This window comes from Desmodus rotundus, chromosome X (genome assembly GCF_022682495.2).
Source record: "Desmodus rotundus isolate HL8 chromosome X, HLdesRot8A.1, whole genome shotgun sequence".
NCBI lineage: Eukaryota > Metazoa > Chordata > Mammalia > Chiroptera > Phyllostomidae > Desmodus > Desmodus rotundus.
In genome coordinates, this window is record NC_071400.1 from 93,203,484 (window position 1) to 93,220,357 (window position 16,874).

At 42.2% G+C, this 16,874-nt stretch overlaps 1 protein-coding gene and 1 non-coding gene across 4 annotated transcripts in view; both read left to right on the top strand.

Annotated features, from left to right (window-relative positions):
* The window catches only part of CTPS2 (CTP synthase 2), a 93,523-nt gene that overhangs the window by 11,846 nt on the left and 64,803 nt on the right, over nt 1-16,874 (top strand). For 2 of the 3 annotated variants that reach the window (XM_024569942.4, XM_053917381.2), the window contains exons 5-9: nt 5,868-5,984; nt 6,128-6,211; nt 6,931-7,011; nt 11,058-11,209; nt 16,339-16,471. In XM_024569942.4, the coding sequence (XP_024425710.1) occupies nt 5,868-5,984; nt 6,128-6,211; nt 6,931-7,011; nt 11,058-11,209; nt 16,339-16,471 (567 nt within the window). The remainder of the gene's footprint in view (nt 1-5,867; nt 5,985-6,127; nt 6,212-6,930; nt 7,012-11,057; nt 11,210-16,338; nt 16,472-16,874) is intronic. The other variant, XM_053917382.2, reaches the window with a different exon arrangement.
* Nucleotides 15,937-16,045, top strand: LOC112313417 (U6 spliceosomal RNA). Its single transcript, XR_002975691.2, has one exon. It is a non-coding gene; the product is annotated as a U6 spliceosomal RNA (small nuclear RNA).

A 16,874-nucleotide genomic window follows, 5' to 3' on the forward strand; every position in this document is an offset into this window, starting at 1 on the left:
AAGTCTGATGGTAGAGGTGATTTGGAGGTGAGTATTAGCTATTTAAAAAAAGCGAAGTGCTGGAAGCAACCTAAGTGCCCATCAGCAAATGAGTGGATCAAAAAACTATAGTACATTTACACAATGGAATCCTACACAGCAGATTGAAAGAAGGAGCTCCTACCTTTTGCGACAACATGGAACTGGAGAGCATTATGCTAAGTGAAATAAGCTAGGCGGTGAGGGACAAATACTATATGATCTCATCTTTAACTGGAACATAATCAACAAAAGAAAAAAGCAAGCAAAATATAACCACAGACACTGAAAGTAAGAAAAATCTGACAGTAACCAGAGGGGAGGTGGGAGGGCATAATGGGGGGAAGGGTTTCCAAGAACTACTATAAAGGACACATGGACAAAACCAAGGGGAGGAGGAAGCAAGGGAGAGAGCAGGGCTTGGCTGGGTTGGGGAGGAGCGGTGAGGGGAAAATGGAGATAACTGTAATTGAACAACAATAAAATAATTTAAAAAGAAAGAAAGAATGGAAAGTTTTCACTATGCTAAAAAATACTCATGTTATATAGTTGTCCAAATATTTTCATTTGCTCTACTGATATTAATTCTAAGTTTTTCCTTTTCCCCCTTTTATTTAATAGAGGAATAAAAGAAGTAGAATTTTTTCTTGTACACCAAAAAAAGAAGAACATAATACAGGATGGGGCAAAAGTAGGATTATAATTGTGAGTACATGAAATAGAGTTTATTCTTGTATTATTATTTATTAATGGTTATATCATTTTCCATACGAACAACTGTAAGCCTACTTTTGCCACCCCTGTATTTGAACTTGCCACTTATTCACTGCTTCCCTCCCTGTCAGTGTGCAGAGTGAGAATGATGTCCAGGTGCTCCTTATTGAAATGTTAGTTGGTCTAATTGCCAGGCAGGACAGCAGAATAGTGAATAGCATAGTTTCTAGAGTTAGACTGCTCAAGTTCAATGTTCTGCCATCACCCCTGAGAGATATATAGGTCAGTTGTTACAGTCTGGAGCCAGACCGCGTGCATTCATAGCTCAGCTGAGTCACTAACCAGCTGGGCAACTTTGGACGAGTTTACTTAAGTTCTCTGTGCCTCAATGAATTCGTCTGCTAAATCGGGATAATGATATTACTTGTTGTATCTCATTGTTTTGAGGATTAAATAAGTCAATATACTTAGTATTTAGAATAGTGTCAGATCTATAGTATGTGCTCAAAAATTATTAGTTATTATTAAGTGGCCTATGCGACATTTGGCAAATTACTTCTCAAAACTTCAATGTAGTCATCTATAACAATGCGATAATAATGTAATATTGTAATAATAATAAGATGATAATAATAGGGTTGTTGTGAGGTTTAAATGCAATAAGATAAAGCATTTGACAATGTCTGGCATTCAGGAAGTGCTCAATAAACATAAATTAGCTGTCGCTGTTGTCAGCATTATCAGTGTAAGCAGATACATATCTGATAATGTTAGTGTTATCTAATATGCTACGTACGAGATCCATTTTCCTAATAGTAGAGCTGATAAACAACATAATGTGCCATACTCTCATATCTTAACTGCATTGTACTCCTATAATAGTATGGCTGATAAACAATATAAATATGTAAGTGTGTTGTACAAAATTATTTCTCCCTTGGTATTTCTTCCTTCAGAGTTTATGAGGACAGAGGAAATGCTTCCTTTATATATTTTTTTAATTGTAGCGTAACATAAACACAGAAACGTGCACATGTAGATGTATAGCTTGATGATGTTTTACAAATTGAACACACCTGCATAATTGGACTTGCTCCCTTTTTTTAAAAAAAGATTTTATTTATTTTTAGAGAGAGGGGGAGGGAAGGAGAAAGAGAAAGAGAGAAACATCAATGTGTGGTTGTCTCTGGTGCGCCCCCAGTTGGGGACCTGGCCTGCAACCCAGGCATGTGAATCAAACTGGTGACCCTTTGGTTCGCAGGCTGACACTCAGTCCACTGAGCCACACCAGGCAGGACTCAATTTTTAATTTCGTGGAAACAGATCAACTGCTAACTTGTCCCTAGAAAAACCCCTTCTTCTCCATACAACCTTGATGTTTATATTTGCTTATTGGACAGTAGGTCAGACATCCTTTTAGGTTTAAGTTGTGCCCAACATTTGCGTCTGTGCATGATTTAAGTTTTCAAAGGATCACCAAAGCGCATTTTTAGCTTTCAGTGTGTGGAGAAGCCTTTTGTGCAGCGAGGCCTTGACTTCTCAGACCAGGGGAGCTGACAGGCTTTGTTCATGTTAGTACAGGGTGTCCAAGCATGAACCTGAAATAACCTATGCCTGGCTTAAAGGAACAAAAGCCTCCTTTCTTCTGTCCTTCCTTCCTTTCTTTTTCTTTCTCAGAAGAGAAGACTCCTTAAAGGTAAAATGGACATAACACATCTCATAAATGTGCTACGGCTTCAATTTAAGCTTTGGATAGATTTTAAAATATTGTTATGGGTGCTATTTTCCCTATGGTGTAGGGAAATAGTTGACTTAGGAATATTTTAGTAATAATACTGAAAGTTTCTGGTCACGATGAAAATGGGAACCAGAGCAGTAACTGGACCTTCCAAACTGGCCGAGAAAATACAGTACCACTGTAGGCCATGTGAGGGCAGAAGCGGATAATGTTTAGAGTTTTGCTTCCTTTTCCGGATTCCTTGTGGACTCCCAGTACATTCCCATAAAAACCCCAAAGATATCTCCTTACAGTTTAGTTTAATGCAGACCTCTTCTCTTTCCCCCCTAAATTTTTCCCATTAGATTCTGCTGCAATGTGGTCCGTGAGCACTTACACCCCTCACCCCCCGCCTCCAGTTTCCTGATTGCATGTGATATTTCTTGGATTTTCATAATTAAAATAGTCATTCTTTTACAGAATTATCGTATAGTTCTGTGTGTTCCATACCCAGGAAACTCGAATTTTAATTATATTTTGTTATCTGTAGCAATGATATCCTCAAACTTCTTAGTTTGATTTCATTGTAATTATGGAAAGAGGTATAAGAATTCTGTTACCTAAAGCTTATATTGAACTTTGAGAACTTCTGTGCTGTCCTGACCACTAAGCTAAGCCTCCAGTGCTGCACGTAGGGCATTGGGCTTGTGCTGAGATATGGCAGGCACGGTCCTGCCCTCGTGGGGCTTACAGCCTAATGGGATAGAGAGACCAGAAACAAGGACTCAAGTAAAATAATGGTAGCTTGTACTGAGTTTTCAGGAAGGGCACAGACAAGGTGCTGTGATAGGGGGCAGTGGGAGGGAGGCCAATTTAGGAAGGTGGTGAGGGTCGGGCTTTCTGAGGGGGACACAGCTCCCTGAGCTGAAAGATAAAAGGGCACTAGATGTAGATGAAGAATGGGCAGGGCAGGAAGGAAGAGCGAGCCCATCTGAGAGGCCAGTGGGGCTGAAGCGCAGAGCCAGAGATGGAGGTGGGGGAGTAGGGAGGTGGTGACCGGAGATGAGATTAGAGACCTGTGCAATAATAGCCAAATCACATAGGACCTTTTGTTGACAGTATAAAGGAGTTTCGGTTTTATTTTTAGTGAAGCGGGTGGGTTACTGAAGGGCACAAGGAAGGAGGAGACATATTCTGAGTTTTTAAAAGGTCACTCTGCTGGTGTGTGACAAATGGTTTGACTGTAGGACAGGAGAGATGGAAGTTGTGGGCCATTAAGATTGGGGATCGCCCTGACTGGTGTGGCTCAGCGAATTGGGTGTAGTCCTGCAAACCGAAATGTTGTCTGTTCCATTCCAGGTCAGGGCACATGCCTGGATTGTTGGTTTGGTCCCTGGTTGGGGGTGTATGAGAGGCAACTGATAGATGTTTCTCTTGCACATTGATGTTTTTCTCCCTCTTTCTCCTTCTCTTCCCCTCTCTCTGAAAATAAATAAATAAAATCTTTATAAACAAAGAAAGGATTGTGGATTGACGAGCTTTTTCTGTAAAGGGCCACACAGTACACACAGTAAATACGTTTAGCTTGTTTAGCTTCTCTGGTGGGTGAGACTCTCACAACTTCTCAACTCTGTTATTGTAGTGCGATTGCAGCCATAGGCGATATGTAAATGAATGGGCACAGCTGTGTGCCAATAAAACTATATATAAAGACAGGCGGCAGACCATGGTTTGCCACTCTCTGGCTTAGATTATTGCAGCAATCCTGGTGAAAGATGGTGCAGGCTTGAGTGTCTAGGATGGTAGCAGTGGAGAGCTGTGCCAGGAGTTTTAGAGTTATGACCAAATACACTGTATTGGGTGAGAAAAGGAGGGGCCTGAGGATGATTTCCAGGCTTCTAGCTTGAACTGGTTAGTGGGAGGAGATGCTATTTGCTGAGATGAGGAAGCACCCATAGAAAGAGACCCAGAGATGGCGAATCAGGAGTTCAATTTGGGATGTGGCAAGTTTGGGTGATTATTGCTCCATCCAAGATGTCAAGTACAAGCTGGCTACATAGCCCAGTGGTGCTGGGAAGAGAGGTCAGGGCTCGAAGTAGATTCTGGACCCAGTCAGGTAGCTGAAGCCACAGAAGATGGTGAATTCTGGGGCTGGGCTCATGGTGATCTCTTCCTGATCATTCTGCCTAGTGCTTAGGTTTTACTCCTGGTTCTTGTTCTTTAGTTCTGTTCTACTTCCCTCGCTAAATTCCGAGCTACTTAGGAGCACCTTCTCTTAAATTCTTCCAGCACCTCATTCATAATGTTGAGCATGTAGTAGGTGCTCAAATACTAGAGAATTAATTTAAAAGTCCATGTGATAGTCTTTAAGTATTTAAATATGATAAGGATGAATGGGTTAAGGTGAATTTTATCCCGGTCTAAAGTAAAATGCTTAAGTAACTATTGGAAGCACATTGTAAATTAAGTTAACATTTATCAAAGGATTATAGTCGTCAGGACTTTTGGTACTGCTTGTTTCAGAAAGCTACGATGTTTCAATAGTAGCGACTGAATTCTGGTAGTACCACCGTTACAAGGAGACTGTTCAGATGCATGCAGGTGTCTGTGTGCATGTGTTGGTTCGTTCGTTCATGGAGAGAGAGAATGCTCACTATTTCACGCAAGGCAGAGCCAGGCGGCTTTGTATTCTGGATCTTTTTATCTGCTTATGACTTGCCTTCTCTTTTTTTAAAGCCTGCATTTTATTTTTTTAAAACATTTTCAGTCTTTTTTTTTTTTCAAGATTTTATTTATTTATTTTTAGAGAGAGGGACCAGCGGCCCTTTGGTTCACAGGCTGGCACTCAATCCACTGAGCCACACCAGCCAGGGCAACATTTTCAGTCTTGATGAAATGAAAGGTTGAGAGCCTTATAATGATTCCATATTGTGTGTGTGTGGGGGGCAGGGGTATGGGAATTTACTATAAAATCCAAGTGAATCAATGATAGCATGAGTCATTTACTGAATTTAGTCCATATCTCCACACAACAAGCAAAGCGATCTTATGAACATAAGCAGTCAGATCATCCTGGGAGCACTCCTCACCCTTGCTTTCTTCTTTCTTCTTGAGGCTCTGCTTACTTTCTTTCCTGTTTACCTGACTGTGTTACACTCCAACCCTTATTATTTTCCTTTCTAGTCTCCATTTTCTCTTTCCTGTGCTTTGTCTCCCTTTTAAATGTACAATGCTTTTCTCTTTCACTTAATTTACATATCATAAATCTTGCCTGTTTTAAGCGTACAATTCAATGATCTTTAGTATAGTTACAAATGCCTGTTCTTGTGCAACCATCAAACTTCTGCTTGGCTTTTTAAAACTTTTCTATTAGTCTGTGTAACATGGAAGATCACTTGTGTCTTTTTTTCCATCCCAGCTGGGTGGCACCATCGGAGACATTGAAGGAATGCCGTTTGTGGAAGCATTCAGACAATTTCAGTTTAAAGCAAAAAGAGAGAATTTCTGTAACATCCATGTTAGCCTTGTCCCACAGGTGAGCTTTCCAGATAAGTACAGTCAGCAACTTCTATAAGTCTTCCTATTATATTCTTTTTATTCTGCATTTTAGATAGGATCCATTCACCATCCAGGAGAGCTAACTGCCTAGCATACTAAGAGTGACCCATTTCTTTTCAGCCCAGTGCTACCGGAGAACAAAAAACCAAACCCACACAAAACAGTGTTCGTGCCCTGAGGGGGTTGGGTCTGTCTCCGGATCTGGTGAGTTGAAGAGAATGGGTGAGTTTCTTGCAATAGGACCTCCTTTCCTTAATCTATAACATCATCTAAGTCCTTTCTAGCTCTCAAATGGTTCTGATGACATTAAGCCAGGGAAGGGTATTCCCTCATCCTCAAGTGTCTCTTTACACATTTCTGAATTGGCCATTGGTTCTTCTCCAGGCCCTCCTTTGATTTGCCACACTGACAGCTGGGCACGTGTAATGTTCTGCAATTTTGTTTTGTCCGTGGGTCCTTGAGAATGAGGTGGGACCTTGGAGATTTCCCTGTGACTCTGCTAGGATGGGCTGTCACTGCTGTAATGCATAGCAGGTAATCCAGTTACTGCCCGTAGTCTAGATCAGGGGCCAGGAAGTATGGGCCTGCGGGCCCGTTGCCTGTAAATACATTTTTTAAGCTTTTAAAAATGGGAATAAAGTTTTATTGAAATATGGTACCATCCATTGTTTACATTTATCTATAGCTGCGCCTTTACATTTCAAATTGTTACTGGTAGAGTAGTGTTGAGTGTGATTGTACTTGCTTATTTTAGTGCTCAGACCGGTTTCTAAAAGGCCAATGGAATGCCCAGAATGAGCACGCACTTATTTGGTCAAGTCTGTTGTAGCAAAAAGAAATTTATCTCGCATCCTTCCGAAAACGAATGGTGGCGCGGACAGTCGATCCCTGCCTGCTGACCTGTGCATAACTGACTTTGACAGATCGTCTGCCGGAGTTCAACGCCCATCGAAATGGCTGTGAAGGAAAAGATTTCTATGTTTTGTCATGTGAACCCTGAACAGGTTAGTGCTGCTCTTTAAGTTTTATTGCCTTGCAGGCACTTCTGCTGATGCCAATGTTTTACACCTCTTAAATTATCATATTACTTTTCACAGCATTTATGAAAATTCATATCCAACCATGGCTCCCTTGCGTTTAAGTGAGCAATCTTGAGACTCCTGATTCCTTAGATAGAGTGCATGTGTCTTTGCATAATCACTCCTTAAGTTATAGGTACAAAACCAGGTGGGCTTTTAATTTAATTTTCTATTTTATTCTCACCTGAGGACATTGCACTGAGTATAGAAAGAGGGGAAGGGAGGAAGAGAGAGAGGGAGAGAAATATCGATGTGAAAGAGAAATATGGAATGGTTGCCACTCATATGCACCCCGACTGGGGACTGAACCTGTAACCCAGGCATGTGCCCTGACCAGGAATCAAACCTGAGACCCTTTGGCTTATGGGATGATGCTCCAACCAACTGAGCCACAATAGCCAGGGGCAGGTGGGCTTTTTAACTCCAAGTCAAAACTCTAGAGAGAGAACCAAGCCTGCTTATCATCACCTGATCTTGTCTTTCCAGGACACGGACTGCTTTCACTTCGATTTCTCCTTTGTACCTGCTACCACTTCTGATTACATCAACAGCCTCAGTTCCATTCGTTGGTACAGAAATTGTAACTTGATTTGGGCTCAGGTCCTCTGTCCTGCCAGACTTTCCACCTGGGTGTCTGAGAGTTAGCTTTTCCTTTTTCTATCATTTTCTTATCTCTGTCTCTTGTTTTCGGTAAAGCTCATGCACAAGGGATCAGAGTTGGCTATAATTTAAAAAGTGATATAACCAGTGCTCAGGAAAAGGGTGAGGTTTAGCAGAAACCTTTTGTTTTCTTCAGATAAGCTCTGAGCTCTCTGAAGCCTAAAACCCACCTAATCAGATTTCTGTATCTCAGGGGACAGTCTGACTGAAGAGCCTCCTGCCAGATGCTTTCAGGGTCAGTGCATAAGTCTGATCTGTTCTGAAAACTGTGATGGCAGGTTTAAAGGTCTCTCTCAAGTTTGTATGTCGTCAAGCCATTTTGATTTTGTTCAATTGGGTTTTTTTGTACTCTTCCTCTTGGTAAATGGTATTTTGCATACTATTAAACAAATATAACCTGGTTTCCTAAATAGAAGAAGAATACAGCTTATAGAGTTGGGTTGCTGAGAGTTCTGTTGACTTAAGAACACCCAAACCTGAGTTTATTTGAGCCAAACTGATGAATGCCAGGAAGCAAGATCTCAAATGCTCTGGAAAATGACAGTTTTGCAGTTGCTTTTCTATATTTGGAATTAAAGGAATGTAAGGAAGATCACTTGAAGGTGGGAGAAAGCAAGGTGGGGACTGGATTACAGAGTAGTTAACAAGCCTTTGTGATCGCTTGAGGGTGGTGATGCCTCTGAGAAGTCCAAAAAAGAGGATTACTCTGGCATTTCAAAGGTGCTTAACTTACATGCAGAAGAAGGATGGACAGGGCTGGCTTAAGGCAAAGATAAACCTTTCGCTAGGGAGGGTTATGGCCCTGAAGTGTGATTACCCACTATGACCTGCCCAGTTAGGAATTTGTGATCAGATTATCCTTTGAGACTACCTTCCATTGCTGAGCTTGTCAGAATTACAGAGCCGCTTTTTTGTTCTCAGTTCTGAGAACAGATTTTGTCCAAACTTTCTACCACATTGAATCTGTTTTCTATGTAACTATAGAGTCTGAAGAATGCTCTGTCCCATCAGTCCACAGGCCAGTTTATTAGCCATTTTTCAGCCCATTGTTTTTTCCTTTTTTTAAAAAAATATTTTATTTATTTATTTTTAGAGAGGGGGGAAGGGAGGGAGAAAGAGAGGGAAAGAAACATCGATGTGTGGTTGCCTCCCATGTGGCCCCCACTGGGGACCTGGCCTGCATCCCAGGCATGTGTCCTGACTGGGAATCGAACTGGCAACCCTTTGGTTCACAGCCCGCACTCAATCCACTGAGCTACACCAGCCAGGGCCATTGTTTTTTTCTGACATGAGTTAATACTACCTTCTCATAGTTACTGGTGAATTTGCATTTAAAACTCTTCTCGTTGGGGTTGCCGAGGTCAGCATGGAGAATCGGAGGCATCTCTGTGGATGTGGCCCATTACTCTGACATTTGAAAAACATCTCTCTGGCCTGGAGGCTGAGTAAATAGCTCCACACTCCATGCTTTCCATTTGTGGGAGCTGTGGTTGTCCAGGGATTTATTTTAAATAGTAATTGTGAGACAGAGTCTCCTATCAGTGTCATCTCAGCACTTTCAATTGTGTTGGACAATGCACAAGTGAGGCACACTATTCTTTTTTTTTTTTTTTTTTTTTTAAGATTTTCATTTATTTATTTTCAGAGGAAGGGAGGGAGAAAGAGAGGGAGAGAAACAACAATGTGTGGTTGCCTCTCATGCGCCCCCATGCAGGGACCCTGTCTGCAACCCAGGCACGTGCCCTGACTGGGAATCGAACCAGCAACCCTTTAGTTCACAGGATGGCACTCAATCCACTGAGCCACACCAGCCAGGGCTATTCTCATTATTATTAAGTATCACGTTGACGAAGTCCAAACAGCTTAGGAACCCCTGGTTGGATAGCTATGGATTTGGGAAGACTGCACACATATTGTTGGCAGAACGTTTCCTGGCATTTGTGTAGGATGTGGCAGATACTTAAATGCCTGCCAGTAGCTTCTTGGATGTACTTGAGAGGTGGTGAAAGCTTGTTAGGGGAAGTATGAAAAACAACCACACCACCTGGCAAAGGAGCCATTCTCCTCTAACAGGTGTAATTAATTCGACTGTGTTCAATGTGGACTTGTAAATTTACTAAAAAGAAGGGAAAGGACAAAAGAAATTATAGCAGCAGCAACAAAAGAAATTATAGCAGCAGCAACAGCAACAAATGACTAAACAAACTGCATAACCACATGTACGAGACAAGGTGTATGTATTCAATGCTACTGCTTTAATCTGGACTTAGAAAATGGTGCCTTGGGCCATGTGTCTCCATATTGACATATAAAGAAGCATCCATGTTCCAGCACCAATTCTCTGATACCAGCTGGGGGTCCTGCAAGTCAGCTCTGACTCTAACTACCCAGAGTGAGAGTCAGACTCCATAGGTTTATGGGCTCAGTCGTTTCCAAGAGTGCCCTCACTTCAGGCACCAGCCACAAGTTTCCAGTGTCCCCCAGCCATCCACAGTTCTGCCTGGCTGACTACAAATGTGGGGCTTCCCACAAACCCTTCAGTTTTGAGAATTTTCTAGAACTCATAGAACTCAGGAAAGTGCTGTATTTATGATTACTGTTTTATTATAAAGGGTGCAAATGAACAGCCAGATGACGAGATGCGTAGGGCAAGGTCTAGGAGGGTCCTGAGTGCAAGAGCTCTTATCTCCATGGAGTCAAGGTGAGCTGCCCTCCTGCACACCTGTATATTCACCAACCAGGATTCACCCCTCAGTCTTCAGAGTATTGGGGTTGCATTACATAAGCATGATTAAGTCATTGGTCACATGATTGAACTCAATCTCTAAGTCTCCCTCCCACTCTGCCCTTCACTGTCCCCTCCCTGGGGGTCAGGTGGCTGAAAAAGTTCCAGCCCTCTAATGGCTTGGTTGGCTTTTCCTGTAACTCCCATCCTGAAGCAATCTAGGGGCCACCCTGAGTCACCTCTTTGGCATAACAAAGATACCCTCCGTCCCTCAGAAAATTCCAAAGGTTTTTCGAAGCTCTCTCTGTCAGGAACTGGGAACAAAGACCACATACTATATATATAGTTTTTATTCTACCACAGCATCCATGGTTCCAGAGGTAGAATAATGAATTCAAAGCATTTTGTAATTAGATCAAACTAACCTTGTGCTAGTTCTGCCTCTTGTTTAGGTGGCTGGGCTCTTGGTTTTCTTCTATCAGTATAAATGAACTGCCAGTCTCACAAGTTCTGACTTATTCTTGAGCTCATTCTGTGGCCTATTAGAGTCATTCCACTTAAATACGGTGTTTTTATCATCAACCAGGTTATATGTATCCATGATGTTTCTTCCACATACCGAGTGCCTGTGCTTTTGGAGGAACAAGGCATTGTTAAATATTTTAAAGAGAGATTGGATTTGCCTATTGGTGATTCTGCAAATAATTTGCTTTTCAAGTGGAGAAATATGGCTGACAGGTACGTGAAAGGAATTACTGATGTAATCGTTAATAATGTTTGGGACTGCATGTTGCATTTGGCTTTCTGTATGTATATGTTTTTGTATGGAGATTTCTCAAGTTGTAGGGCACTGTTAGAATGTTTTGCTGTATTCTTTGAAGATTTCTGGGGCCTTTGAAGCATTTTGATTTATTTATTACTTTATTTCTAGTTTCTGAATATTTTAAACAGTTTTAAATGTCATGGGTTTTTTGTTTTGTTGTGCTTGTTATTTTTAATATTTTATTATACTTTATCTTTTTCCATCACCATTTATCCCCCTGTATCCTCTTCTACCTGTTTTGTTTGTTTTTAAGATTTGGTTAACAATTTCCTAAAGAAAATCCTTTTGAATATTTTGGCTATATTGTTATTGTTCCATCCTGCATTTTTTAACCCTCAGCATCATTTTTAAAATCCTTGATAGGTTTTACCTTTAAAACAACCATAAACATTTCAGCAAGGTTTATCTCATTTGAAGTCACATGGAAGGTCAAGTCCCGGCTGCCTGGCTTCTAATGCAGCTTAGGGAGAGGCAGGAGGTGCAGCAGTTACAAATGGAGTCTCTGGTGTTCTCATCACAAGAAAAGCAATTTGTAACTATATGTGGTGATGGATGTTAAGTAGACTTATTGTGGTGATCATTTAGCAATATCTATATATATTGAATGACTTGATACCCATACAACTAATATGCTATATGTCAATTACATCTAAATTTTTTAAAATGTAGGTTTTGGTATCAAGGACCATGGATTCAAACCCTTGCTTGGGCAGATTACTTAATCTCTCTGGGCTTGTTCTCCCATCCATATATAACAGGGGGTACTGCTACAGAACAGACCGGGGGGCAGTGAACAATACACTGTTACCAAAAGGACCCCCCTTTTTCTCCGGGGGTTCCCTCCACCTACTAGGTTCCTTTGCCCACCACTGGAGGAAAGACATCTTTCAATGCCAGAGACTGGTGAAAAGGAAAGGAATTATTTATTTAAAATTATTTATTTATCTATACAGACTTAGAGTAATGACTTAATGTCTTTATTAAAATACTAAAGTCCTCTAGAATACCCACAGATGCACACAGTCCTTCCTTCTCCCCTCTGCCCAGTCTGGGGCACCATATCTCAGGAAAAGAAGTAGAAGTCCATGGCTCAGGCTCCCGGCACCATCAGCTGTGTCGCCGCCACAATCTCCAGTTAATCCAAAGCCATGTGGTACCTTCTCATGGCCCACCAGCAAGAGTCCTTTCACCCCTTTTCTTCCCGGCAGAGTCTCTCCTGCTGCCTAAGCCACATGGCAAAAGGGAGCACCCCAAAGCCGCGTGGCCCCAACCTCTGCCAAAGCTGCGTGATTTTCTCTGGTATGGCTGCTGCGCCTGGGTTTAAATCCCAGTGCCAATCTTCCTCTGCAGCCCCATTTCCGACTCTTCCCACAATTGGCCACAGCTGCCAGCATCCCCGTATTCTTCCAGCTTTTCTGGGCTGTCATAGTAAGTCCGGGCAGGCATGACCCCATGGCATGGAGCCAATCATCTCCAAGCTCTCACGCAGGCGCTGTAACCAGGGGGAGTTGCCTCCCAGTTACATCCTGGGTTGAAGTCACTCCCATCCCCCTGGCTCAGAGCCTGGCCAGAGCTATTTAACATATCCATGAAACCAGTTAAAGGTTATAGGTATGTTAAATGACTGTTCCAGAGGTTATCTGCAAAACTGTTGTTATTCAGAACAGCTCTCAATGGCCCTGCTCCATGTGTCCCTTGCCCCAGCTCAGACTGGTGGGGGTGAGGACATCCTATATATATTTTTCTAATATTTCCTGGACACCCTGAGTTCTGGGCCCCATTACAAATCCCCATTTGGGCCCCCCTCCTTGGCTGCACCCTGTTACAGTACCACTACCCACACTGTGGCCATTATGAGAGAAAACACATAAGGCCTTAACATTGAATCAGACACTAAGTATTGATTACTGATGTTGGTAACAATAATTAAAATCATAGGATGGTGACAGAATTACTGACCTTGGTAAATAAGTAGTAGACAGAAGTTCCCTTGTGGTTTCACTTAAAAATATAAAAAGTGTTTTAGATTTTTGGGTCAAGTAGAATCAGGAATAAAGTACAATTTTTGAGCTTAGATACTCTTATGAATGATGCTAAATTAAGTCCCTGTCTTCTAGAATGCTTAAGGGATCAATCACTTTGTAGGAATTTTCTGAGTACCTTCTGGCTGATCCTCTTTAAGTATGAGACATTTTAATATTTTAACTTTTTATTGGAAATAGCTCTAAATTATACTCAATGCATCTGTGCTTTTTAAAGCCAGTGTTTGGTTTTTATATTAGATTCCTTTGGCTGCTGCTATAAAGTACCACACGTTAGGTGGCTTAAAACAGCAGAAATTTATTCTCTCACAGTTGTGGAGGTCAGAAGTTCAATATCAAGGTATCAGCAGGGTTGGCTCCTTCTGGAGGCTCAGAAGGAGAATCCGTTTCTTGCGTCTCTTCTAGCTTCGGGGGCTACCAGCAGTCCTTGGTGTTTCTTGGCTTGTGGCTGCATCACTCCAACCTCTGTCATTACGTGGACTTCTCTCTGTCCTTTCTCCTTTGTCTTTAAAGATCTTATTTATTTTATTTTTTAGATAGAAGGAGAGAAACATTAGTGTGTGGTTGCCTCTCACGTGCCCCCTACTGGGGACCTGGCCCACAACCCAGGCATGTGCCCTGACTGGGAATCAAACCAGCGACCCTTTGGTTCGCAGGCTGACAGTCCACTGAGCCACACCAGCCAGGACTCTCCTTCTCTTCTTTTATAAGCATTCTTATCTTTGAATTTAAGGCCCATCCTAATCTAGGATGATCTCATGTTGGGATCCTTAACTGCATTTGCAAAGACTCATTTTCCAAATATGGTCACATTCACAGGTTCTAGGGGGGATACTGAGCAGCGTCGTTCCCTCTGCATCATGTTAGTGGGGATGTCGGTTTATTGGTAATGGTGGTTTGGAGTGTTCATTCTTTAACCCCCTGTCCCCTCAGTACAGCCTGTACAGAGATACAAGGAGGCAAACAGAGGTCAAAAGGCAGCTTTGATCATGGAGGTCCAGTGCTGCTCAGAGGTTAGGGGTTCCTTATTGAATGAATGGAAGAATTTGCATGGGACCTGAGGCCAAAGTGGGGCCAACACTGTCTCTCAGTTAAGTAAGGGGGACTTGCCTGTGGGGGATGGGCCTGCCAAGTGGACCCCAGATTTGCTTCCCACCAGCAGCTCTTAGCAGTGTCAGCAGCCTGCCTGTCAAATCCAGGTGGTGGTTCAAAGATGGTGAGGTAGAGGCCGGGCTGCTGTGGGCAGTGTTCTGTGAGCCCGGCCTGCAGGTCCAAGAGGGAAAGAGGGCACCACAAGGGTGGGCTCAGGATACCTTCCTGGACAGTGGCCTTCCTCCCTGGTTGGTGTGACGCAGTGGACTTACCTGACCTACCTGGCTGCCGAGTGTGACTCCTCTTCTCCTGGGAAAGCCAGGCATGGGTGAGTGGAAGGAGGAACTGGCACTGTGGACTCCAGTTCTGCTTCCTTCCAGGGAGCAGAGCTGATTTTCCTCCTTCAAAATAGGAGCGAGAATGGGGGTGAGGGCTCAGCCAAGCACTGTGCTCAAATGAGGCTGGGACAGGAAACATTCACCTCTGCTGTTTCTTGGAATCTTGGCTTGATACCAACTGGCTTTGTTACCTGCGTCCTTTATGTAGAGCAGGGTTGAAGCAAGGGCAGCTACGCAATCTCTAGAGCAACATAAAATGAAGTAGCAACAGAAAGAAAGGTTTAGTCACCTTCGTAGAAAGTCACCTTTACTGCCAGTTTTGACTTCTTTGCTTCTTGTGCATTTTTCCCTCTTCACCTGTTCGCCATCGTGTTGCTTTTTTGCTCCTTGCAGATGTTGATCTGAATGAGGCATATTCCTCATCACGGTAACATTTTTGTTCTGAGGTGTTGGAGGAAGGCTTCGCTTCCAAGCCCTAAAATATCTTCAGCCTCAAGATGACATTTCCACATACTGAGTATCAGACCAGACATTTTTCATGTTCTTTGAACAGATTTCCTGACAAAAGCAACAGTAAAGATTGTGTCTCTAATAGTAAAATGTGATTGAGTGTCTTATGTAGAATGGAATTTTCCCATAAAAATGATCTAAACGCCTAGTAACATTTTAAGTAGTTCTCTTAGCACCATTCTTCAGGCATGCCACGAGTAATCTGCCTTTTGTGGGCCAGCTGGGAATGCAGCAATTTTTAAAAAATTTTCTGTTGAATTTATTGGGGTGACATTGGTTAATAAAATTATATAGGTGTAACAATTTTTAATGTAGACACTTTGAATGTGTTTTCTTATATAATGTCACCTTATAAAGTTGATATTGGAATGTTTCCTATTGACACTCAGAATGCCTTTTTTATATGATGTCACCTTATAAATGAATTTAAGAACAGCTCATATTTATGAGGTGGGAACAGCCTTTTTATATTTTTAATGCTTTTAACTTTTTCTCTGATTTAGATCTGTGCCTGCCCATGTAAGCCAATGTTGGGGTTTCTTATGATTTTAAAACCTGTCCACATACAGGTTTGAGTTCTTTGGAGGTGGGGTGGGAATCTGAATCAAGTACATCAAGTTCAAGACTCGTCTGTTTCTAAGGTTTTGAAAAGTGCCTTGGGTGCTCATTTCGGCAGCACGTCTACTAAAAAACTGGAGCGATACAGAGAAGATTAGCAAGGCCCTGGCACAAGGATGACAAGCAAATTCGCGAAGCGTTCCATATTTTTTAAATATCACATAAAGGTTAAAGGCAGTAATAACATTAAAAAAGAGAGAAGACACTAGCTACTGCAATTTGGAAATGAACTCACGGCGTAAGTAGGGATAATTGGTGACAACAAAAATGTAAAAGGGGAGGAGGTAAAGGTCTGACTTTGCATAGGGGAATGGAGATGAAGTACATTCAGAAGAAAAAGGACTACTGTATATATGAACAGTGCTTTGCGGTGAGAACAGTGGCTGTCACTGTTTGTGGTATTGTGTTACATGCGTGTAACCTTAAGCTTGTCTTCCCTCCCAGGTACGAAAGGTTACAGAAAACGTGCTCCATAGCCCTGGTTGGCAAATACACCAAGCTGAGGGACTGCTATGCCTCTGTTTTCAAAGCCCTGGAACACTCAGCCTTGGCCATCAACCACAAGTTGAATCTGATGGTGAGTCCCGGCCTGCTCGTCTGGGTATTTCAGTCATTTACCCCTGATAGCTTGTGTTTCAGAGGCGTAGATTGCGTTGAAAGATGCCCAAATGCAAGTTGCTAGATGCCAACCTAGGGCCGACCTTGTAAGCAGGCCTTTCCACCAATAACCATTTTTTAAAATCAAGTTTTTAATGTAAGAAATCTGAATTCTGTCAGTGATATATACATACCTACATCAAGTTTTGTAGGTCAAAGTTGTGACTAGATTCACTTTTAAAATAACAGTTCCGAGCACGTAAGCCAGCTATCTGTACTTTGACAATCTTTCTTCCCGATGAGATGAGTCTACTATAACAGACTATGCTAATTCCATCACATTTGTCACATCGTATTTTAATGACCAGTTTCTTAGTCTCCCA